Raw genomic sequence first — 26,220 nt, forward strand, 5'->3', positions numbered from 1 at the left:
ACCCCAGAGTGATCACGCTTGCCTCTTAGTTCTGGTAATTTAGCCAAAACTTCAGTCATAACAGTAGCCATATCTTGTAATGTTATCTGTAATGGCCGCCCAGATGTACTAGGCGCCATAATATCACGCACCTCCCGGGCGGGAGATGCAGGTACCGACACGTGAGGCGAGTTAGTCGGCATAACTCTCCCCTCGCTGTTTGGTGAAATTTGTTCAATTTGTACAGATTGGCTTTTATTTAAAGTAGCATCAATACAGTTAGTACATAAATTTCTATTGGGCTCCACCTTGGCATTGGAACAAATGACACAGGTATCTTCCTCTGAATCAGACATGTTTAACACACTAGCAATAAACTTGCAACTTGGTTACAATCTTATTTAACAAAAACGTACTGTGCCTCAAAGAGCACTAAACGATTAAATGACAGTTGAAATAATGAACTGAAAGACATTTATAGCATCAATCCTTAAAAACAACACAACTTTTAGCAAAGGTTTGTTCCCATTAGTAAAGTAACAATAATTAAATTTGAAACATAAAATTTACAGAGCAACGTTTTTAATCACAGTCAATATATAAGTCTCACAGCTCTGCTGAGAGAATCTACCTCCTTCCAAAGAATTTTGAAGACCCCTGAGATCTGTTAGAGATGAACCGGATCATGCAGGAAATACAAGAGTAACTGACTGGAATTTTTTGATGCGTAGCAAGAGCGCCAAAAACGGCCCCTCCCCCTCACACACAGCAGTGAGAGAGAAACGAAACTGTCACAATTAAAACAAGCAACTGCCAAGTGGAAAAATAATGCCCAAATATTTATTCACTCAGTACCTCAGAAAATGCAAACGATTCTACATTCCAGCAAAAACGTTTAACATAATAAATACCTATTAAAAGGTTTAATGTACCTTTAACAGAGTAATTCCGGTGAAATACCATCCCCAGAATACTGAAGTGTAGAGTATACATACATGTCATTATAACGGTATGGCAGGATTTTCTCATCAATTCCATTCAGAAAATAAAAACTGCTACATACCTCAATGCAGATTCAACTGCCCGCTGTCCCCTGATCTGAAGCTTTTACCTCCCTCAGATGGCCGAGAAACAGCAATATGATCTTAACTACTCCGGTTAAAATCATAGTAAAAACTCTGGTAGATTCTTCTTCAAACTCTGCCAGAGAGGCAATAACACGCTCCGGTGCTATTGTAAAATAACAAACTTTTGATTGAAGTTATAAAAACTAAGTATAATCACCATAGTCCTCTCACACATCCTATCTAGTTGCTGGGTGCAAGAGAATGACTGGGAGTGACGTAGAGGGGAGGAGCTATATACAGCTCTGCTGGGTGAATCCTCTTGCACTTCCTGTAGGGGAGGAGATAATATCCCAGAAGTAATGATGACCCGTGGACTGATCACACATAACAGAAGAAACCCTATTTATGCATCTCAGGCACCTCAACACCATCTGAGTGCCTCTTCTCTGCTGAAGGCAAAATAGCTGCAAAAAGAGAGCCAGCCTCAGCCAGGAGCATGTGGACATGTTGACGTTTTTGCATTTCAATGCAAAGTTTCTGAAAGAGTGAATGACAGAATGTTCTAAGCAGTGGTGGTCGACCTATTACTAGTTCTACCTCTTTATACAGTTTGTGGTTTTGTTTTGCTTAATTATAAAAATTTGTTCTGCTGCTTAAAAAAATTGGAACAACAGTTTTTAAGGAAAAGTTTTAGTCGGAAGTTTATATTTATAACACTCAGTATGTAAAAAATTTTTTTTTTTTAAATATTAGGAAAACAATTTATTTTTCATCCGATTAGTCGAAAAAATAATCGTCCGATTAATCGATTATCAAAGTAATAGTTAGTTGCAGCCCTAATACATACATAGTCAAACTAAAGTTATCCATAAAGGACCATAACAGTCAAAACACTGCATGCTCTAATTTGTTAGAGCATATCATTTAAAGAGCAATTGTAAAGCATGTAGCCACGCTTTGACGACAAAACAGTCCCAAGTCCAAGGTCACAGTTTCCGATTTGGAGAATTGTACTAATTATATAACTTTCTATGTAATTTTTTTGATTAATTGTCAAGAATAGATTTGCAGTATGTTGGCATAACAACCATACATACATACCACACACACTCTTAAAAAGGGACATGAAACCCCAAATATTTATTTCATGATTTAGATAGAAAAAACAATTTTAAACAACTTACCAATTTACTTCTAGTATCTAATTTGCTTCATTCTTTAGATATCCTTTGTTGAAGAAATACCAATGCACATGGGAGAACCAATCACATATGTGCAGCCACCAATCAGCAGTTACTGAGTCTATTCTAGATATTCTTTTCAACAAAGGAAATAGATAACAGAAGCAAATTGGTAAGTTGTTTAAAATTGCATTATCCGAGTCAAGGAAAAAAAATTAAAAAAAAAAAAAGATATACATATATATATATTTGTATAGGAAATTAGTACATCTAGGCAAGTATCCCCGCTTACTTTTCCCCAGAAATTCTTAATATACAATGTTTCCAATGCAAGCGGGGACACTTGCCTAGATGTACTAATTTCCTATGCAAATATTTACATTGATATAATTTTGAGACATGGAGGATTTTAATTTCAGTTTTTTTTATCTCCCCCCATAATTTTATATATATATATATATATATATATATATATATATATATATATATATATATATATATATATATATATATATATATATATATATATATATATATATATATATATATAAAAGATATTAGCAACAGGAGAGCACTCTCACTTCCAAAAAACACATGCCAGGGTGCAAGCAAAAAAATGAATAATATCAATGAACAGATGGCTGCACTCACTGGTCCTTTTCAAACATATTTATTTCTGTGACGTTTCGGGGACCGTATCCCCTTCCTCAGACAGAGGACACATACAAAATGCATCCCTTTATACCCACAAGTACAAACAAATAAAGACCCCACCCCCCACAAAGTGGAAAAAAACCGCCAAAGGTTGTCATAGCAACCACCCAAACACAGTGAACACAATACATCAACAGTGATATATACAGAACATAAAAATAACCATCTCATCAGTAATAACAACAGCAGAAAATAAACTGATATAACATTCCTAGTATATGTTTATAAAATCAAACACATAATCTTAATCTGTTGCGGACACGCTGCTATTCACAAACCATATAGCACTGTCTAAGCCCTATTCTATCAATGCCTTATTAATCAGATTCGATGATGTTATTACTACACTTTGGGGACAAGAACAAGTAGCAAAACAAATGTGCACATCCATTAATGCGTAATTAGATACATAAAACAATGAGTAAACTTAGCATTTTCCTACCTCAGGGCTGCTACATCTCAGAGAGCGCGCGTACATGCAAGGCAGGGGGCGTTGCTAACAGTGTAAGCCCGGAGACAGCATGTGGTACGTCATCACGTAACCCGATCACAACACAGACTCAGCTGTTCACCCGGGGGAACACTCGTAGCACTCAAAGAGCCTCAAGCAGTAACAAGCTACTGCTACTATTGCATTGCCGGTGATCCAATAAAATACAAATTATGAGAAACACTCAAGTAATTAAAAGACTCAAATTATAAGGAAAATCAGATAATGAAAAAAAGATACTGAAAAAATCACATGCTAAACAAATGCAGCTTATGAAAAAAATACAGCTTATGCACCAAATACAGCTTATAAAAAACAACAGCTTATGAAAAAGACAATATACATATGATAGCCGAATATGATCTTATACAGTGTCTGTACCATACCTAATATTAAGCCTAAATAATGCAACTTTACCTAAACCAAAAACTACAAAAAGAATAGAGGGGTGTATAGCCATATATATCTAACCTGGACTAGTGGTACATGTAGTCCAGACCCACTTTTTATATCAGTGCATGTACCAACATAAAAATAAGGTAATCAATATAGGATAGAGCCGAATGAATACATATTCCTAGCTCAGGTTAAACCATATGTGACTCAAAAAAATTTATTTTTTGGTTAAAAAAATTTATTTTTTAGTTAAAAAAAGGATAAGTTATAAAGTAATATGTTATGTACCACGGCCATTCAAAAAAGGTATGTTATATATAACGACCATTCAAAAGGAAAATGATTGTCACATATGTTTAAATCTAAACCTTACCTAATGTCAAATGAACAAAGGCTATACTTGAGCCTCAGGTACCCTAGAACCAAATAACTACTCACAGCATTGAATTTAGTCCATTAGGGTGGATGGTGTTCAGACGATATGTCCATCTAGCCTCTATTTGGAGAAGGATTCTGTTCTGGGGTGGCGATAGGAACAGAATCCTTCTCCAAATAGAGGCTAGATGGACATATCGTCTGAACACCATCCACCCTAATGGACTAAATTCAATGCTGGATTGGCACTGTTTCCTTTAAGGAGTTCATTTAATGAGTTGTCCAATGATCCATTGTAATTGAGAGTCCACGAGCCAATTTCCCCCCCCCTTTTTTTTGGGAGTCCATAAGCCATAAGATTATAGTAGATGTAGTATCCTGAGTTTTTTTGAATTTTTTTTGAATTTTTTTCCCATAGATATACCTGTGAGTAGAGTTATTTGGTTCTAGGGTACCTGAGGCTCAAGTATAGCCTTTGTTCATTTGACATTAGGTAAGGTTTAGATTTAAACATATGTGACAATCATTTTCCTTTTGAATGGTCGTTATATATAACATACCTTTTTTGAATGGCCGTGGTACATAACATATTACTTTATAACTTATCCTTTTTTTAACCAAAAAATAAATTTTTTTGAGTCACATATGGTTTAACCTGAGCTAGGAATATGTATTCATTCGGCTCTATCCTATATTGATTACCTTATTTTTATGTTGGTACATGCACTGATATAAAAAGTGGGTCTGGACTACATGTACCACTAGTCCAGGTTAGATATATATGGCTATACACCCCTCTATTCTTTTTGTAGTTTTTGGTTTAGGTAAAGTTGCATTATTTAGGCTTAATATTAGGTATGGTACAGACACTGTATAAGATCATATTCGGCTATCATATGTATATTGTCTTTTTCATAAGCTGTTGTTTTTTATAAGCTGTATTTGGTGCATAAGCTGTATTTTTTTCATAAGCTGCATTTGTTTAGCATGTGATTTTTTCAGTATCTTTTTTTCATTATCTGATTTTCCTTATAATTTGAGTCTTTTAATTACTTGAGTGTTTCTCATAATTTGTATTTTATTGGATCACCGGCAATGCATTAGTAGCAGTAGCTTGTTACTGCTTGAGGCTCTTTGAGTGCTACGAGTGTTCCCCCGGGTGAACAGCTGAGTCTGTGTTGTGATCGGGTTACGTGATGACGTACCACATGCTGTCTCCGGGCTTACACTGTTAGCAACGCCCCCTGCCTTGCATGTACGCGCGCTCTCTGAGATGTAGCAGCCCTGAGGTAGGAAAATGCTAAGTTTACTCATTGTTTTATGTATCTAATTACGCATTAATGGATGTGCACATTTGTTTTGCTCGTCCCCAAAGTGTAGTAATAACATCATCGAATCTGATTAATAAGGCATTGATAGAATAGGGCTTAGACAGTGCTATATGGTTTGTGAATAGCAGCGTGTCCGCAACAGATTAAGATTATGTGTTTGATTTTATAAACATATACTAGGAATGTTATATCAGTTTATTTTCTGCTGTTGTTATTACTGATGAGATGGTTATTTTTATGTTCTGTATATATCACTGTTGATGTATTGTGTTCACTGTGTTTGGGTGGTTGCTATGACAACCTTTGGCGGTTTTTTTCCACTTTGTGGGGGGTGGGGTCTTTATTTGTTTGTACTTGTGGGTATAAAGGGATGCATTTTGTATGTGTCCTCTGTCTGAGGAAGGGGATACGGTCCCCGAAACGTCACAGAAATAAATATGTTTGAAAAGGACCAGTGAGTGCAGCCATCTGTTCATTGATATATATATATATATATATATATATATATATATATATATATATATATATATATATATATATATATATATATATATATATATATATATATATATATATATATATATATATAATTATGCTTACCTGATAATTTCCTTTTCTTCAGAAAAAAAAAGTCCACAGCTGCATTCATTACATTTTAGAATTCAGAACCTGGCCACCAGGAGGAGCCAAAGACACCCCAGCCAAAGGCTTAAATACCTCTCCTACTTCCCCCATCCCCAGTCATTCTGCCGAGGAACAAGGAACAGCAGAAGCATAGGGTGAAAGAGGTGCCAGAAGAATAAAAATAACAGACGCACCCAGAAATATTTGCAGAGCAACAGATCTCAAGTCCTGCTCTAATGCCCGACTAGCATGTCTGATAGACAGGGGAAACAAGACAACCCCAACTCCAAGCCCTTCAGGGAATGGAAGAAAATTCTACAGGGCTGTGCAGGGATCTATTCCCATGGCTCTGTGCATTACTACTCTGTTTGCATATGTGTTAAGCCACAGTCAATTCTCCAACAGAGCTCAGGTGTGCTAGCACACATGCAAGGTGCAATTGCTGCAGCTGGTTTCAAACTGCAACCCTCCGCTTGCTAAGCAGCTAAGCTACTACAGCTGGCCAAACCCTTTCGCTCTTTCAAACATAAGGCACTTCCTGGAAAAACCCTCAAGGACTACTTAGTATAGAAAAGTGCAAAATAGATCCTAAAAAAGACCTGGCACAACGGTCTTTGAAAGTCTCGACACAAAGAGTCTACTCTCCAAACTGCTGTTCGAACAGCCACAGAGCAGCAGACTGCTGTCTAAATAAAAGTCACCTGTTTCAAAAACAAGTGCTTTAACAAGAGTTTGAGAGGGACCCGAATACACAACTCCACCTACCCCAAGGCAGGACCACTATCAACAAATTGCCATGCAGAGTGAAGGAAAATCTAGCTGCAGCTGGATTCAAACTCCCTCTACCAAATAGGTGGCTAAGCCATCAACCGGACCACTAGCACTGGCCATCTCTAGAGAGAGGAAACCCCACTGCTGAAGGAGACAATCCCCCCCCCCCTAAAGGGGAGAGCCCATAAGAAACGGCACGCATGCCCCCAAGGACATAAAAGCTGTAGGCTAATCAGTCAAAGACTGAATGAAGATCATCCAGATCACCACTGATAATACAACAGTGAAAAACTCCTCATAAAAAAAAAAAAAAAAAAAAAGGAGCACACTCCCAATAACAAATTAGCCCCCATTGGAAACTGGGTCGTCCTGAACCAGTCTACAGGATCATAAGTTTATAAAGATCCGACATAAGGACCCTAGAACTGGAACCCAGTGCCATCTAAAACGAACAACGCCTCCAGGGAGCACAAGATACCCCCATCTGAAGATTCAGACTTAACAGGGGTGATATCTGAGTTAGGCCGGAAAAAAAACAGGTGCATAACTCACTCATAAAATTCCCAGACCAAAGGGAAGAGAATGCCCCTAGCAGGAGGCCAACTCCCCACCAACAAGGTACTAGGTCATAGTCACTCTAGAGCCCCAAGGACTACCTTCACGGAGTCCAAAACTAAGGGTTTACAAAAAAGAGTAGACAAACAACCAGTCTCCATAATCTTCAGATTAACCTTCCTGAGGACCACCCCAAAGAAGAAGAATGCAGAGCATCCCGAATCAAGACGGAACATCCCCTAAGCAAAGCTAGGAAGGAGAAGACAACTGTTCATCTAATATGGAACTACAAACTCCCGGGCCTCAACTACTGTCAAGAAAAACCAGACGAAGTCCAAACAGCCTCAAACCGAAGGAAGAGACTTCCAGAGAGAATAAGACCCAAAAGGACAGTCCCAAGGAACCTTGAAAGGCAAGACTGCCAGGAACTGGCTGCACAAAGGACCTAAAAACCTTCAACTTCTAACCCACAATGGGAAGGAAACCCTCTGGAGCCCGAATCGGAATCAGAGTATAATGTAGCGGATCTCAACTGAGTCCCAGCCACTAGATTGAAAGGCTAATGAGGATTGAACACAAGTCTCCATGCCCCTAGACAAACCACGGACCATCAAATCCTCTCGGAATATAGTTATAGCATGGCAGAAATGTTGTACAATGCTCGGTATAGACTTCACATTTTCCCACTTTCTGCCAATTATTGGAAACCCACAATTCTCACCTGGATGCGATCAAATAGAATTTATAAAATGGGCTGAAAAAGATCTTAAATATTTCTCTCAGATTTTTACACAAGAGGGGCAGATAATAGCATTTGAAGGTTTATCCCATAGTTATCAGTTACCTAAAGCTAATTTTTTTGCGTATTTACAACTACGTCACTTTATTAATACTAGAAAATGGAGAGTGAGTGAGGTGGCTGCGTGGTCGGATCTTAATGTATGCATTCAAAAATTTGCGTCAGGTAGTCCTATTTCCCTCCTATATGATATTATGCTCTCGAAACAAGCTCCAATTTTCTTAAATAAGCTAATTTTACTTTGGCTGCCTAGCTTTCCTCTACTAGATCCGGAAAAAATCAAACAAACAATCTATGTTAAATTTAAAAAAAATTGAAATTCCCAGGAGCTGGAGAGAATCACATTTAAAATTAATTAATAACTATTATTTATCCCCAGCACGTTTAGCCAAATTATATCCTACAAACGACGGAACTTGTCCTCGCTGTAAGAAAATTAAATCAGATACCACACATATGTTTTGGTTTTGTCCAAAAATTATACAATTATGGCGTAGGATAGAATACTGGTTTAATTTACACTATAAGACGGCAATCACTCTTTCAGTGAATGATATAGTGTGGTTAGTTGATTCTATTAATGGAAATTTCCAAGTAAATATCCTGAACAGTATTATTTTAGCGACTAGATATCAAATCGTAAGAAATTGGAAATCCACAATAGTTCCTAGTTTTTTACAAATTATGAAACATTCAAAATCAAAATCATATATGAATCATTCCATTTACAGAATACTACGGAAAATAAAATAAAATTTTTCTTAGTGGGATGGTTTCCTATTATTAAAACTTACTCATTAGCTATACAAAAAAGTATTCTTACTCCATTTTTGTCGTCCAATTCTTTCATGGACTTAGTGGCACTGGATCTTTTTCCACACTCTTGGATAACAAACTATAGGGATGGATAGGAGAGAGAAGGGGGGAGGAGAGGGATAATGTGAGGTGTTTTTTTTTTTTTTTTTTTTTCTTCCCCTCCCTCCTCTTTTTCCCTTTTCCCCTGGATGAATGTGAGGTATGGTGGGGTTTGGGATAAAAAGGTAGAAAATATTTCCAACACCTTGTACAAAATTCTGATGCAGGGTTATGGCCTTATTGTTTTTTTTATGAATATTGTATGACAAGAAATACTGTTTAATTTGTTGTTTTCTTTTTCTTTCTTGATGTTACTGTTCACCGGACCCTGCATGGTACTTTAAGGTGGAATGCACTTGATTGTTGGAGAGAATAAAAAATTAAAAAGAAATCCTCTCGGAATACTAGCTGAAAACTTGTAAAACAAAAACAAATAATAGTGGGAACCACTCAGCGGCCTAACCGGACCAGCCAGGCATAGCAGGCGCCAGGTGTCTGAAATAGGCCTTAAAACAGAAGGATTTGTACCCAGTCAGGACCAGCCTGAGACCAAGGGCCCACTTGACAAGGCCACACATTCACCCCCAAAGAGGGAGAGATTACAACAGACAAACACAGGACTAAAACACGTCCTCAAACAAACTTTCCAAAAAGTAAACGGTGCGATCACAAGTATCAATTCCAGAGAAGAACATTCCCAAAGGAAATATTATAACAAACATGAGCTTTAAACCAAATGAAATCCATCCTAACCGGATTAACAAAAGATAAGGCAACCCGTAGGTTATCGCCTAGGAAGAATGGACACCCCCGCAGGACCAGCCCAACAGGAAACCGAGACTTCCAAGCTCAGTACTGGAAAGATATTCAAGAAAAAAAAGCAAAACCACAGACTATAAGATTACTTCATCCCCTTATGTCTATTCCTGCATGCCATTCTCATCAGAAGACTCATGATCCACAACCCCATTAAGAGTGGGATCCTCCAGCAACACCAAAACGTGCCTCAGTAGAACACAAAGTTGCGCCAGTCTATAACGAAAAGCATAACTTACCTCTGCCGGAGCAAACTAAGACCCTGGCCCCGAAGGTTAACCCCCTGAAACCTCAGGGACTGTCCCTCCCCGAGATGGCTGAACTGGACCAGGTGATCCCATGCCTGAGGAGCCCTGGTTAACGGAACATGGACAATATCTTAAACACACTCCTAGGAGATGTAAATGCGCCAGCTCCAAGGATATGGCCATGCGGAACGTGTCATAATGGGAGAGCCCAAAACGTGACCATGCCTGGTCACAAGGTGTACCGTGCAGTCCATGAAAAAGCACGCCCGACCGTAAAGGCTGCGTCACTTGCAATAGGCCGTTATGTTACGAACTAGCCATGAGCCCAAGTAACACTACACATTAGGAGACGGAATCACATAAACATGATTAACCCCCCCTGTTCAATAATCCCCCTTCGGAGATATTAACCCTTGAATCCAATACAAAAGGAGCCTCACTGAGAACCTGTATTTAAGTTAGTCCCGCGAGGCTATAGCCCCTCAGATAAACTGTTGTATTTATTACCAAACATCCATGATAAAAATAAAATGAAACTATCTTACCGGAATCTGCACTGTGAAACAGGAACACGGCCCTTCAAGTGTGACAGATAGTAGCGTCGCTTCTGCCATGGACTTGAGAGTAGAAAGCAGGCAGCGAAACTCGTCAACGCTGATTGCTTGTGGAGTTGTTAATCTGAGTCAGGATTGTTTCACAGGAAGACTCTCCCTGCATCTCCGGACTCTAACTTTCATCTCATCCCTGAGAGGCTGACAGGACTACTTAAAACTCCAGTTCCATTCCGAAGAGTACTACCCTCCATAACAGACTATCGAAAAAACTTCTGACACTTCTCTGCCAACCTCCTGAGACGAAAGGCAAAGAATGAATGAGGGATGGGGGAAAAGGGAGTGGTAATTAAGCCTTTGGCTGGGGTGTCTTTGCCTCCTCCTGGTGGCCAAGTTCTGAATTCCCAAAAGTAATGAATGCAGCTGTGGACCCTTTCCGATAATGAAGAAAATGTGGGTTTCATGTCCCTTTAAAAACTGTCATGATTTGGATAGTGCATAAGATTGTAAACAATTTTTCAATTTATTCTGTTATCAAATTTTCTTTGTTCTCTTGGTATCTTTTATTTAAGAGTAAAACTAGGTAGGTTCATAAGAGCTCAGGAATGTGCGCGCGTCTTTAATATGCATTTCTGATGGTACATAACCAAATCAGTTGTTTTTTTTTAATATAACTAAAACTAATCTAAAAAGTTATTGCAGATTCTACTCTTTCACTAAGAACTTTACTTATTCTGTGTGAGACCATCACACACATTGTAAAGTGGGCAAGTAGTTTCTGATGGGGTTCTCATGACTAGCTACAGTGAAGGAGGGCACAGAATACTCAAAAAGCATCAGACCTACATTTATTCAACAACTTGTAATGTGTTGTCCTCACCATTAACCTTATTTTCAACCTTTCAATATTGGTCTGTGTGTAGATTACTAATCATTTTTTATAACGTTTAGGAGTTTCAAACACATTTTAAATAGTTGGTTGGTTATTTGAAACAGGTAGAACCAGCAATTTATTGAGAAGCAATAAAAAGGTTCAACACCACTTACACAAGCTCAAAGCCATCTGGAGTTGTGCCGATGAAATATCCTCCAGGGCTCAGACTTTCACAGGCGTTTCTCAGCATCATGTCAGCCTGCTCATAAGTTTCGAACGAGTAATGGTAAACAAATTGACAGCTGCAGATGTCAAATTTCATGTCTGGCTTTTCATATTTTTCAGACAGAAGGTCCTACAATAAAGAAATAAGATAAACTAATATAATCAATTTTATGGTTTTCCTGCTAAATTAATAGGACTGATATTAAATAGTATGTACACATACATACAGTATATACATACACACACACATATATATTATTAATTTAAAATTAGTATGAGTCCACAGCAGTACAATAGATTAAGTTGCATTTATCCACATTGAGTAAAAAAGTATGATTATTAACTGAGTTTTGCAAACATATCATACAAATTGATCAGACAGGATTAGCAGCAACAATCAAAGTACAAGAGTAAGGATATTCAACTATTCATTTACTTATCTATCTACTCATTTATCTATTAGTTCAAAGCAAGTAGGGTAACAGTAGGGTCAAATACAAGAAAATTACTATCTTGTTGCATATGAAAAAGATTGGTACTCAATTCATACAGGCAGTTTTCCAATGCAAGAACACGCCCATTAGTAACACAGGTAGGTCAGAATAACCAATAGCTAGTCAACATAGTCTATATCAGCTAGAACAGGGCATAAGGGCAGTATTCTGCCTATGATTAAGGCTCCCAAGGAGCTGAAACGCTTCAGACGCCCACCCCAGCCCCTCTCTGCCGTATATCATAGCCATTTGCCAACCGTAAACATTCTTAGGAGCTTTTAAAATCACCTATTGTAAATAAATACTCACTTTTGCTTTGAGCTCCCTGTCTGGACCCTTCTTTGTTTATGAGATATATATATATATATCCAAAAGGAAAGAAGGGGTATATGCACTCTCGCCAGCTACCATCAACTGCCAGGGTGCTCTGTAGGAAAATTCATCAGCAACATTGAAAGAAGAACTCACTGGTCTTCAGATAACAGTTCAAATGAAATTTATTAGTGACGTTTCGGGACAAATAGCGTCCCTTCCTCTGACCAACAGAAACTGCAAACAAACTAATAAAGGCCTGTTAAGCCCTCCCCTAAAGAGGCCACCAATGAATGGAGGCCGTGTGCAAACTTATTAGGACTGTACCAATTGACAGAAAATGTGATCTTACATCAAAAACAAAAGTGTAAAATATCTAAATAGTGTATCAAATTTGTATCATATGTCTATAAAAAAGGTGTACAAAAAACAACATATATGTCCCTCATTGGTAGTCCATGAGACCATCCCCGGCAAAGTAGGAGCCCGCATGTGGAATATTCCAAATTATGAGAACACACACCCCCATGGGAGTTAACAATCCAAATATCAACACATACCCAATGTGTGCAATCAAAGTCTTATAAATAAGTAAATACAGCAAATCAGCCCATGGATGACAGTACAAATGCAGTTATATCAAAGAGGAACGCATATCCATGTTAGCATAATCAGATAATTGAGCTTGTCAGCTCCGGTCGCAGTGACATTCAGCCACTCCTACCATTGCCTGATTGGTCAGAGACCGTAATTCAGCAAACCACTAATGAGCTTCCTCCAGCGATGTGTAGGCAAAGGTAAACAAAATAGCATATATCGTACTCCCAAAATGCTACATCATATCACTAGGACACATCTGACCTCAAACATAATAAAAATAATAAAGAGCGCTATATAATGTGTCACAAGCTGTTGCGAGTGCTCCACAAACACATATTACTCTCAACGCTTGATTAAAAATATATCGCAAAAAAATTTTTTTAAATAAACATTTTACAGTACCCAGTTCATTCAGCTTACAAGTCCCGGTGTGAAAATACAAATAAAAGATTAAAAATAAAATAAGTCACTGTATCATATTGGTATCAAAAGGCATTATAGCATGTCAGAGCCAATCATACTGAAATTCAACCCACCTACCATTGCTTGATTGGTCAGGTACCGCGAATCAACAAGCCACAGATAGGCTCACTGCGGCGATGAGTGAGCAATAATAAACAATATCCATCGTGTCCTGCCCTGAAGAACAAGAAAGCAGAACAACCAGTGGCACGACATTTTTTAGAAAACCAACATACTGTCACAGATCTGCGGTTCCGTGTAATCGATCACGTTCCAGTTCCAAATAGAGGGGGCAACAGAGCAAAGATTCTTCTTCAGAAAGAAGCGAGATGGATCTATGAGCTTGGAACTCTTACGCCTAGAGGACTGAATATACAATCAGGCTGGCAGTCTTTCCTATGAGGGACATATGGAGTTCTATGGTTGGCCTTACATGAGAGTTCATGATCCTTCTATTGATGAGAGTACATGATACCATTCATCCTCTTCCTTTTTTTTTCTTAATTTTTATTTCTTGTCTTTGATTGGATCATGCTGTTAATGTTTAGTTTGTATGTAGTTTCAGCTTTGACCCTATCTTGTGTTGTTTCTTTACAGAATAATTGTATTATTATTGAAATTATATTTGATTGATATATAGGACCAATTGTTTTTAACATTGACCCGATTTTGGGGTCATACGTTTTTAAGTATATATTGTCTTTTCTTCTATGTGCACATTTCACTAAGTTAACACGTGTGAGTTTGTTGGTTTGTCCTGATTCCATGTTCGCCTGGCAGTGGTTGAGCCCTAGTGGGAGGGGAATTTAGGATATTCATATTAGGGGAAGTACATTTTTGTATTATGATGCATGTATGGATATGCACAATAGATGGTAAGATTTTGTCTGATGGTAGAGCACTGGCTGAGCACTAGTATTATCATTTTATCATATGGGATAGTGCTTATACTATCTTAGGTGACTACTTAGGTTATTTTATACTTACTTCGGTTATTGTTTCTCTGTGCGTGAATTAGAGATAATATTTTTTCTCTGGATTCAGAGATATGAGTCATATGTGTTTGCGCTAATCATTATGCACTATATGCTTAGTACAGACATTGCGATTGGACAGTGAAGTGCAGAGTGGACTATTGTTTAATACATATACCTTCTGACCTGATTGATGTAGACTATGAGAGCACACTGGGAGTTATATGTATTGGGTATTGGGCACTTAGTTATTTTTTCATGTTTAGTAACACATAAGCCAGTGACACCCGCAACGTTTTGTGGATGATACACAACGCGGCTTAATAGTGTGGATATGCCTGAAGGCTGATGTGTTTTTAAATAGTTTGGGAACACGATGGATATTGTTTATTATTGCTCACTCATCGCCGCAGTGAGCCTATCTGTGGCTTGTTGATTCGCGGTCCCTGACCAATCAAGCAATGGTAGGTGGGTTGAATTTCAGTATGATTGGCTCTGACATGCTATAATGCCTTTTGATACCAATATGATACAGTGACTTATTTTATTTTTAATCTTTATTTGTATTTTCACACCGGGACTTGTAAGCTGAATGAACTGGGTACTGTAAAATGTTTATTTAAAAAAAATTTTTTTTTAGATATATTTTTAATCAAGCGGTGAGAGTAATATGTGTTTGTGGAGCACTCGCAACAGCTTGTGACACATTATATAGCGCTCTTTATTATTTTTATTATGTTTGAGGTCAGATGTGTCCTAGTGATATGATGTAGCATTTTGGGAGTACGATATATGTTATTTTGTTTACCTTTGCCTACACATCGCTGGAGGAAGCTCATTAGTGGTTTGCTGAATTACGGTCTCTGACCAATCAGGCAATGGTAGGAGTGGCTGAATGTCACTGCGACCGGAGCTGACAAGCTCAATTATCTGATTATGCTAACATGGATATGCGTTCCTCTTTGATATAACTGCATTTGTACTGTCATCCATGGGCTGATTTGCTGTATTTACTTATTTATAAGACTTTGATTGCACACATTGGGTATGTGTTGATATTTGGATTGTTAACTCCCATGGGGGTGTGTGTTCTCATAATTTGGAATATTCCACATGCGGGCTCCTACTTTGCCGGGGATGGTCTCATGGACTACCAATGAGGGACATATATGTTGTTTTTTGTACACCTTTTTTATAGACATATGATACAAATTTGATACACTATTTAGATATTTTACACTTTTGTTTTTGATGTAAGATCACATTTTCTGTCAATTGGTACAGTCCTAATAAGTTTGCACACGGCCTCCATTCATTGGTGGCCTCTTTAGGGGAGGGCTTAACAGGCCTTTATTAGTTTGTTTGCAGTTTCTGTTGGTCAGAGGAAGGGACGCTATTTGTCCCGAAACGTCACTAATAAATTTCATTTGAACTGTTATCTGAAGACCAGTGAGTGCTTCTTTCAATGTTGCTGATGAATTTTCCTACAGAGCACCCTGGCGAGAGTGCATATACCCCTTCTTTCCTTTTGGATAGAGAGATAGATATATCTATCATCTATATCTATATTATCTATATCTATCGATATATAGATATATATATATATAGATATGAGAGAGAGAGAGAGAGAGAGAGAGAGAGAGAGAGAGAGAGAGAGAGAGAGAGAGAGAGAGAGAGAGAGAGAGAGAGAGAGAGAGAGAGAGAGAGAGAGAGAGAGAGAGAGAGAGAGAGAGAGAGAGAGAGAGAGAGAGAGAGAGAGAGAGAGAGAGAGAGAGAGTGTGAGAGAATATATATATATATATATATATATATATATATATATAGATAGATAGATATAGAGATATATATATAAAAAAAAACAAAAAAAACACAGTAGCACAGGGTTGCTAACCATAAAGGGACATAAAACAGGTTAAGATATGTGCATATCCTAAAAGGGCTAATTAAAAATAGTTTGCATTAAAAAAAAAAGTTTAAAAATTGCTGGCAAGTATTTAAAAATAATTTAAAAAAATAAGCAAAATGAATTACATAGCTAAGCTATCAACTAATGAATTACATAGCTAATATCTATCAACTCCACCACCCCCCCCTTGTTAGTGTTTAGACACAGGCAGTGTATTTCAACTGAGTTCATAGCTTCTAGGCATACTCCAGCAGATAATCCCTATGCATTTTTGTATTCTACTAAAGCAACTATAGATACAGCCATAAAAGGAATTGTGTGGAAGGAGTTAAGAGCTTTACAATTCAGAAACTAAAAAGAAAGAGTTAATGGCGAGGCACTGCAGTAGAAATTTGCAGGTAAGGTAATTAAAGTACATACTATATTTTGTCTCTATACCAACACGTTTTATGTCCCTTTAAAATGAGATGCTATAACAAATTAAAACATGTTTTTTTTTTGTTGTTTTTTTTGGGGGGGTGTTACCATTATGTCCCTTTAATTATACATTAAAATATGTCTGGATAATGCAGGAGTACTGGAACCTCTTTGCCTCATGGAAGAAATAGAAAGTCACAATGCCTCAGAAAAGTGTAAATGAAGTCAAATACAAAAAGCAAGGAATAACATTAAAAATGTGGGACATAGGAAAGTATTAGCAGTTTTGTTTTTAGTAAATTACTTCATTGCTGATTTTAATAATAGTTTTAAGGGCCCTGTCTCTCTAATAGAGATTAACACATTATGTTAAGTTGTACATGGATGTTTATAAATACAGTAATTAGAAACAATTACATAAATTAACTGCCCTGAGTGAGAGTTGAACCTGTGAATTTGACATTTCAAAATAACAACACCAAAGTAGACAGAACGTCATGGACACATGTTGAAGGGACACTGAACCCACATTTCTTTCTTTCCTGATTCAGGTAGAGCATGCAATTTTAAGCAACTTTCTAATTTACTCCTATTATCAATTTTTCTTTGTTCTCTTGCTATCTTTATTTGAAAAAGGCATCTAAGCTTTTTTTTGGTTCAGGACTCTGGACAGGACTTTTTTTTTATTGGTGGATGACTTTATCCACCAATCAGCAAGGGCAACCCAGGTTTTTCAGCAAAAATTGGTAGGCATTTCAAAAAAATATACCAAGAGAATGAAGAAAATTTGATAATAGGAGTAAATTAGAAAGTTGCTTAAAATTGCATGCTCTATCTGAATCACGAAAGAAAAAATTTGGGTTCAGTGTCCCTTTAATTATATTCAAAAGGAAATCATGTTGATGGTACATGTTGCTTATCCCTACACCACAAAGTGAGTTGCAAATCTCATTGTAAGCTCTAATAAATAACGCTTAGGGAATTTTTTTTTTTAAATAACTGCCTCCAATAAGTCTAGAACCTGTGGATTTAGGTCTGCCTTTAGTAAATGAGAATAAAACTGTTATATTGCTACATTAAAGCTTTAGATCTTAAAAACTAATTAGCAAACTCTTCCCAAACCAACACAAATGATCTACCCAATAAGATATATGTAACTGCCAGAGTTCTTCTCAAGACTTCAGCAGGTGCACCGCTCGGCTTATTTTACTGAACACCCGGCTACAATTTTAGGCAATATTAAAGTTAAAATTAGCCAGTTTTAAAAATGCTAAATTGTTATTGCACAAATTAACATTAAATGAAAACTATATTATATTAATAAATATTACACTGCCCCCACATGGCTACTACAAAAATGCCACCCAGCTGGCAATTTTTTTTTGTGTAGAACACACTGCCATTTTTGCTTTATCTGAAGAAAAAAAAAAAAAAAAAGTGTATTTCCATTCTTCCCCCTCCCATTTTACAGTTAATATATAGTCAGATCTTTTTCTGTGTAAATCTATGTTTCTTTATTTTATATTACTTTACAAATCACACACAGAGTGAGAAAGAGAGTGAGAAAGAGAAAGAAATAGAGAAAGAAAGAAATAGAGAAAGAAAGAAAATCAAATTCTCCACGTAGTTATGCGTAAAGATTGTGTCTTTAAATGAATATATATATATATATATATAGCTGTTTTTGATTTATTGATTCTGTTTTAAATGACAGGGTGTATTTTAAAAAATATTTTCTTATGTCTAGCTGCGGATTGGATAGTAAATCAAACTGTTCATTTATCATCTGAAATCTTAATTTAGTGATAAATTAAAGCTAGGTTCCTTCTAATCTTTCCACATGGCCAATATAATCATATGGCCACATAAAATAACTTAATTAACTCAATGTTTGAGAGTCTAAGGCTTGTTTCTTTAGTGAGTAAGAGACCACATGCAATGTATGATATTTGTTCTTGCTCTTGCCATATGGCAACTGCTACCTGAATATACCTTTTCCTGTGACCATCTAGACATTTCCTGAGGGGGGGTTAAATATGCGGCATTGATCAGTTTAATATATGTGTTTCTCGCCATGAGATAGAAAGCGTAGCTACTCTAATTCTTTCACAGCTTTTAGTAATTTGTCTCTTGTTTATAACTATATTTTTTATTTTCCAGATAAGCACCAACCTGTCAAAAAATGTTATCACCTACAACATTAAGTGTCATATTATACCAGTAGGATATAGGTGTACAACCATTATAAAGTTTGAGACCAGTGTTTATATCCTGCCAATTACTCCAGATGTTTTATTTGTTTATAATTACGTCTAATAAATGTAGTATTTGCAGATATGCATATAAATCTTTGTTCTGTAAATTAAATTGAGACTTCAAACACTCAAATGATTTAACTTGTTTAGCTTCAATATCCAGCAGCTGAAATAAAAACTCTAAACCTTGTTCTTTCCAATTCTTAAACAAAAGAGGCCCCTTGAATAATCCGATGATGGTCTAACCACCAAGTCAGTGAGAGAGAGTCGAGTGTTGGGCTTTAAGAATATCAATTGTGATATCCGAGTATAATCCCTGCACCATTGTTTCAGCATGCAAAGCTGCAGAGGTCTCATATGAAAACGAGCAAAAGGGATCGTGTCCAATGCGGCAGTCATGAGACCTAAAACTTCCATGTACATAGCCACTGAAGGGAACGATCGAGACTGAAGGTTTAGACAGGTTGAAACCAACTTTAAAACGTCTGAATCTATATGGAAACCTAAAAAAGGTGACCCTTGTTTGAGGAATCAAGAAACTCTTTGGTAAATTGATCCTCCAACCATGTCTTTGAAGAAACAACACAAGTTGATTTGTGTGAGATTCTGCTAAATGAAAAGATTGAGCCAGTACCAAGATATCGTCCAAATAAGGAAACACCGCAATACCCAGCCCTCTGATTACAGATAGAAGGGCACAGAGAACTTCAAAAAGATTCTTGGAGCTGTCGCTAGGCCAAATGGAAGAGCAACAAATTGGTAATGCTTGTCTAGAAAAGAGAATCTAAGAAACTGATAGTGGTCTGGATGAATCTGAATTTGAATATATGCATCCTGTAAGTCTATTGAGGACAAGTAATGACCTTGCTGAACAAAAGGCAGAATAGTCCTTATAGTCACAATCTTGAAAGTTGGGACCCTTACAAATTGATTAAAAAAAACAAACCTTCAGATCCAGAACTGGTCTGAATTAAATTTTCCTTCTTCGGAACAATGAATAGATTTAAATAAAAACCCAGAACCTGTTCCAGAAGTGGAACTGGTACAATAACCCCTGAAAGCTCCAGATCTGAAACACACTTCAGAAAGGCCTGAGCTTTCAAAGGATTTGTTGGAACGTGAGAAAGAAAAAAAATCTTCTCACAAGAGGTCTTATTCTGAAACCTATTCGATACCCCTGAGAGACAATATTCTGAATCCAATGATTCTGAACGGAACCTGCCCAAACGTCTTGAAATAATTTCAATCTGCCCCCCACCAGTAGAACTGGATTGAGGGCCGCACCTTCATGCAGTCTTGGGGGCTGGCTTTGGTTTCTTATAAGGCTTGGATTTATTTCAACTCGAAGATGGCTTCCAATTAGAGTCAGTCCTTAGGGGAAGGAGTGGTTTTCTGTTCTCTATTCTGACGAAAGGAACAAAACCGATTAGAAGCTTTAGATTTACCCTTAGACTTTATCTTGGGGCAAAAAAAAAAAACTAAATTTCCCCCAGTAATAGTGGAAATAATAGAATCCAACTGGGAACTAAATAAATTATTACCCTGGAAGGATAGAGATAGTAACTTCGATTTAGATACCGAGTCAGCATTCCATGATTTGAGCCATAAAGCTCTTCTAGCATCACAGATAAAATGATTAGCATGTTGAAGCAAACAATGCTATGCAAATCAGAATCATTTTCCCGTTGTGCTAAGCTACCCAACCAAAAAGTTGATGCACCGCAACATCAGCCATAGAAATGGCAGGTCTGAGAATATAGCCAGAATGTAAATACGCTTTCCTTAGATAAGATTCAATTTTCCTATCTAAAAGGATCCTTAAAAGAAGTACCATCTTCCATAGGAATAGTAGTATGCTTAGCAAGAGTTGAAATAGCCCAATAAACCTTAGGGACTTTTCTCAAAACGCTAATTTAGGAAGGAACAAAAGAAGTACCAGGCATAGACCATTCCTTAGCAATCACATCAGAAATAGCATCAGGAACAGGGAAAACCTCAGGAGGTTTATAGACAGAATTTAAAACGTTTACTGGGTTTATTATCAAGAGGACCAGACTCCTCGATATCCAAAGTTATCAACACTTCCTTTGACAAGGAACAAATATACTCGATCTTAAAAAGATAAGTTGATTTATCAGTGTCAACGTCTGAAGTAGGATCTTCTGAGTCAGAGAGATCCTCATCAGAGGTGGCTATATCAGTATGTTGTCGGTCATTACAAATTTCATCAGAATTATGAGGTTTTAAAAGACCTTTTACGTTTATTTGAAGGCGGAATAGCAGACATAGCCTTCTGTATCGCATAAGCAATATAATTTTTCATATCAGGGATATCATGTACATTAGATGTTGAGGGAAAAGCAGATACTGTACTAGCAGAAACTTTTTCTGCATGCTAAAGCTTATCAGGACAACTGTTACATACTACAGCTGGAGATATAATCTCCACTAGCTTACAACAGATACACTTAGCTTTGGTAGAACTGTGTTTAGGCAGCATGGTTCCTACAGCACCTTCTGAGACGGGATGAGATTGAGACATCTTGTAAAATGTAAAAGAAAAATAATTTAAACAAAAATATCTTATTTCCACAGATAGCAATTTCAGGAATAGGGAAAATGCAAATGCTAAAATTGGCAAAAAACAAACAACCTGTCGTCAACTAAGATGCAGGAGATTACGACCTTGCGTTGTCAGACGCACATTCGTGCCAAAAAATTATCGCGCCAAGATAAATTTTCCAGCAAGTTTCAAAAGAAAAAAACAAGTCAAATTGGAAAAGAGACTATACCCCAGGTAAGACAAAACTTCCTAAAACATGATTCCCATATTGAAACTGCCAGACTGCAAAGGGAAATACACAGACTTGACTCATGGCAAATATAAGTAAATACATATATTTAGAACTTTATATAAATACATAAAGCGCCAACCATAGCTGAGAGTGTCATAAAGAATGATACATACTTACCGAAAGACACCCATCCATATATAGCAGATAGCCAAACCAGCACTGAAAACTATTAGCAGAGCGCTGCAGAGGTAATCTTATAAGAGTATATCGTCGATCTGAAAAGGGAGGTAGGAGATGAATCCCTACGACCAATAAGAGAACCCTTGAAAAAGATTTTCCGTGAGAAAAACCATAAAAAGTTCAATGGGCGATACTCTCTTCGCATCCCTCTGACAAACACTGTACTCAGAGGAATTAGGCTTCAGAAAGCTTAGAAGCGCTTATCATAGAAGAAATCATAAAAATCAAGCACAAACTTACTTCACCACCACCATAGGAGGCAAAGTTTGTAAACCTGAGTTGTGGGTGTGGTGGGAGGTGTGGCATTTTCAGGTTTGGGAAACTTTGCCCCTCCTGGTAGGATTGTATATCCCATACGTCACTAGCTCATGGACTCTTGCCAATAACATGAATGAAATTACATTTGTATCTGTATAAAAGCAATGTTCAACATTGAATTAAAACTACTACTATTTAGTGTTTACCTTAGTAGAATCTGCTGTCACAAACTCTGCATGATAAATATAGTCATTACGGCATCTCTTTTTCATATCCAAATATCGTTGCTCACACTGCTTGACAGAAACTTCAGCTATATCTGGAAAAAAAATGGAAACACTTGTTCAGATTCTCAGTAAAATTTGTTAATTTACTCTTATATTTGAGGACTTTAGTACTATTTTCAACTGATAAAACTTTTATAATGTTCATTACAGGCTGGATGTGCAAATATATCCGGATTTAAAAAAAACAAAAAAAACAAACACACTAACAAACCATAAATAGTTAAACAAACAATTCCTAATATTTACCATCAAGGTATCATTTAGGACTTATATATCAGCAAGTTAATTGCATGACACAGAGTACAGAGTCTCTCTGTGCTATCTGTCTCAGAAGACTGTACTTTAATAAAGTTTGACAAGGAGTAGATGTTAACTAAATCTATAGCATTTGGTTAATTTACAGTTGCCCATTGGTATATACGATCTTACATATTCATTAGCGAATTTCTGTATGATAAAATAGGCCATCATATCTCTTAATTGCATTATTTCAAAGCCTTTGTTTTTTGTGTCTATTTAAATAAGTTAAACAAATTTTATATAAAAATATGCAATGTCAAGTTAGGAAATGTGAAATTTGTTGACATTTCAATTGAACAGCACAGAATGTACAGTAGGGCTGCAACTAATGATTATTTTCATGATCGATTAATCGTCCAATTATTTTTTTGATTAATCAACTAATCAGATAAAAAAAAAATCATGTATTTTTTGTATATTTAATATAATCCAAGCTATTTCGTTTGCAGCAGAAAAGAGACGCTCAGATGGTGTTGAGGTGCTCGAGATGCACAAGTAGGATTTTGCTCTCTTGGATATTACGTTTTTTTTTTGATGTGTTGTAAGATACAAAGTTTGTTTTAATAAAGCTTAATTTGTGCTTATGATGCATTCTGCGTAAGGTATGATGTCATAACTAATGTAATTAGTGATACTATCAATTTAACAAAAATCTATGTGGTGAAGGTTTTAAGAATAGAACTCAAACTACAAATATATAAAATGATCAGCAATGTATCCCTTTGACAGCCAGATAAACATGCAGCTCTAAAACTTTACTTAACCCCTTCATGCCCTGCACAAGTGTTTACTTTGGAACTTTGTTCCGATGTTAAACACCTGCTGCAAAAATGAAATCACATGATTGTCAATGCGATCAAGAGATTTCAAGACCGGGATCAGATCATGGGGGGCTGCCTATTTGCCAGACACGCCCCCAGTCCGATCTCAAGTTCATTAAAGGGGGAGGGCTGCAGGACGTCTTATAAGGTAGGATGTTCCATGCCGTCCTTAAAGGACCAGTAAATACAGTAGCTTTGCATAATCAACAAATGCAAGATAACAAGACAATGCAATAGCACTTACTCTGAACTTCAAATGAGTAGTAGATTTTTGTCTAACAAATTTCAAAGTTATGTATGTTTCCACTCCACCTGTACCATGTGACAGTCATCTGCCAATTACAAATGCATATACGTATATGCTGTGAATTCTTGCACATGCTCAGTAGGAGCTGGTGACTCAAAAAAGTAAATTAAAAAAGTGTATATTTTTTAATCAAATTAAATTGGAAAGTTGTTTAAAATGACATGCTGTATCTGAATTATGAAAGTTTAATTTGACCCGAGTGTCCCTTTAACTGTTAAACCGTCCTAATGGCATGAAAGGGTTAAAAACAGTATTTGTCTATATCATACTTTAAAAACTCGATTAAAAACAGGGGCACTTTAATTCATCAAAATGTACATTTCACTCGTATTGTGAAAAAATACTTACCTTTTAATCTTGACAGCCGCTCCAGCTTCCTCCGCCCGTCGCAAAGCCTCTTCCTGGGTCTAAAATGAGGAATCCGGCTTCCTCCAATCACGGCTTCGAATCAGACAGCGATTCCCCTGGGGGGAAGCTGTGATTGGAGGATTAGCGATCCATCATTTGACGTCAGAAATGGCTTTGCGACGACCGGGGAATCTGGAGCGGCTATCAAGTTTAAAAGGTAAGTATTTCACAACGAGTGTTTTTAATCAAATTTAAAAAAAAACGGCACTTTAGCATCAAAATTTACATTCACTTTAAGTAGCTCAATTATTGAAGTTACACAGTTACTGTAATGTTACGAAACCAAACTTTTTTATTAAAATTATTTAGTAGAGTGAATGTGTCCTATTACTACAATTACTTCTGAAGTTCAAGGTAGTCGCTGTAAAAAAAGTTTTTTTTTTTTGTTTTTTTTAAGTTGTATGCTCTATCTGAATCATGAAAGAAAAAAAATTTGGGCTTTCGTGTCCCTATAACTGTTTACCCCCCACAAAGTCCTACTTGCAAGCCTTGTTACACCCAAACTGTACAAGTGTACAAGGGCTATCAGCTAATCAGTAGCTAAACATAGGTAAGTACATAGTCATTTTTGCATTACTGATCCTAGATTACCATTTCCCAGACTGTACATACCTGTACACACAATCTTGTCAATACCACCCTTTTTCCACTTCAGTAGATCTCCTCCCTTTCCACAGCCGAGATCTAGCACAGTGATATCACTTTTCTTCTTCTGCCGGACTCTGTCTAAGAACTCACCTACATAAAGAAAGGGAGCATTAATAAAAGGAAAATCATACATCCAAATTTAACAAAATTTCCACAAAATATGTTGCTGCAACAAACTGCAAGTTTAAAAAAGCACCCACACCAGTGTTAATTTCGTCGACTAAAACTAGACTAAAATGACTATAAAACTAATGAAATTCTGGTGACTAAAATGGCATTTTAGTCAAAAGACTATGACTAAAACTAAATCAAAATGACATTTTAGTCAAAAGACTATGACTAAAACTAAATCAAAATTTTCTGACAAAAACATTTTATGCAAGGTGTTATAATCAATCCATATCCAATTACTGTTTTTTTTGTAAATTTTACAAAACTTAATTTTATTAAATTTTAAGATAAATAAACACGTTATATACCACAACAGGTAAATCTGTTAAATCTGTATTGCATGTTCAAACCTTAACACCATAAATAGAAACAGGTTAATAAACCTTTATTTCAGGAGTATATAATGAGTTTGGAAGTTCTAGAGCAGTGCTAATATCGTTACCAAATTGTTTTTGAATCTGTGAACAATCAATTGATTCTTCCTATAGAAATAAGAATAACCCGCGAATATGGGTTTAAGTTATGCTGTGCCTGTGCTAGCTGCAGAAACTTTTTGTTGTGTTGAGTTACTTAATACTTGTTTTAATTAGTAACAGAGAACTGTTAAAGTTTTTATTATGGGTAATTTGTTCAATACAGCTTACAGGTTTTTTTTTTATATATATTTTAAAGTTACACTTCTGTTTGTTTATGAAATTTGGTTTTATTTAATTT

General features: G+C 36.6%; 1 protein-coding gene across 6 annotated transcripts in view; it reads right to left on the reverse strand.

Moving 5' to 3' along the window:
• The window catches only part of RNMT (RNA guanine-7 methyltransferase), a 195,932-nt gene that overhangs the window by 139,503 nt on the left and 30,209 nt on the right, over window positions 1–26,220 (reverse strand). For all 6 annotated transcript variants that reach the window (XM_053714880.1, XM_053714883.1, XM_053714882.1 and 3 more), the window contains 3 exons: window positions 25,300–25,425; window positions 22,771–22,883; window positions 11,800–11,981 (listed from right to left, as the gene is read on the reverse strand). In XM_053714880.1, the coding sequence (XP_053570855.1) occupies window positions 11,800–11,981; window positions 22,771–22,883; window positions 25,300–25,425 (421 nt within the window). The remainder of the gene's footprint in view (window positions 1–11,799; window positions 11,982–22,770; window positions 22,884–25,299; window positions 25,426–26,220) is intronic.

The sequence above is a fragment of the Bombina bombina genome, chromosome 5 (assembly GCF_027579735.1).
Source record: "Bombina bombina isolate aBomBom1 chromosome 5, aBomBom1.pri, whole genome shotgun sequence".
NCBI lineage: Eukaryota > Metazoa > Chordata > Amphibia > Anura > Bombinatoridae > Bombina > Bombina bombina.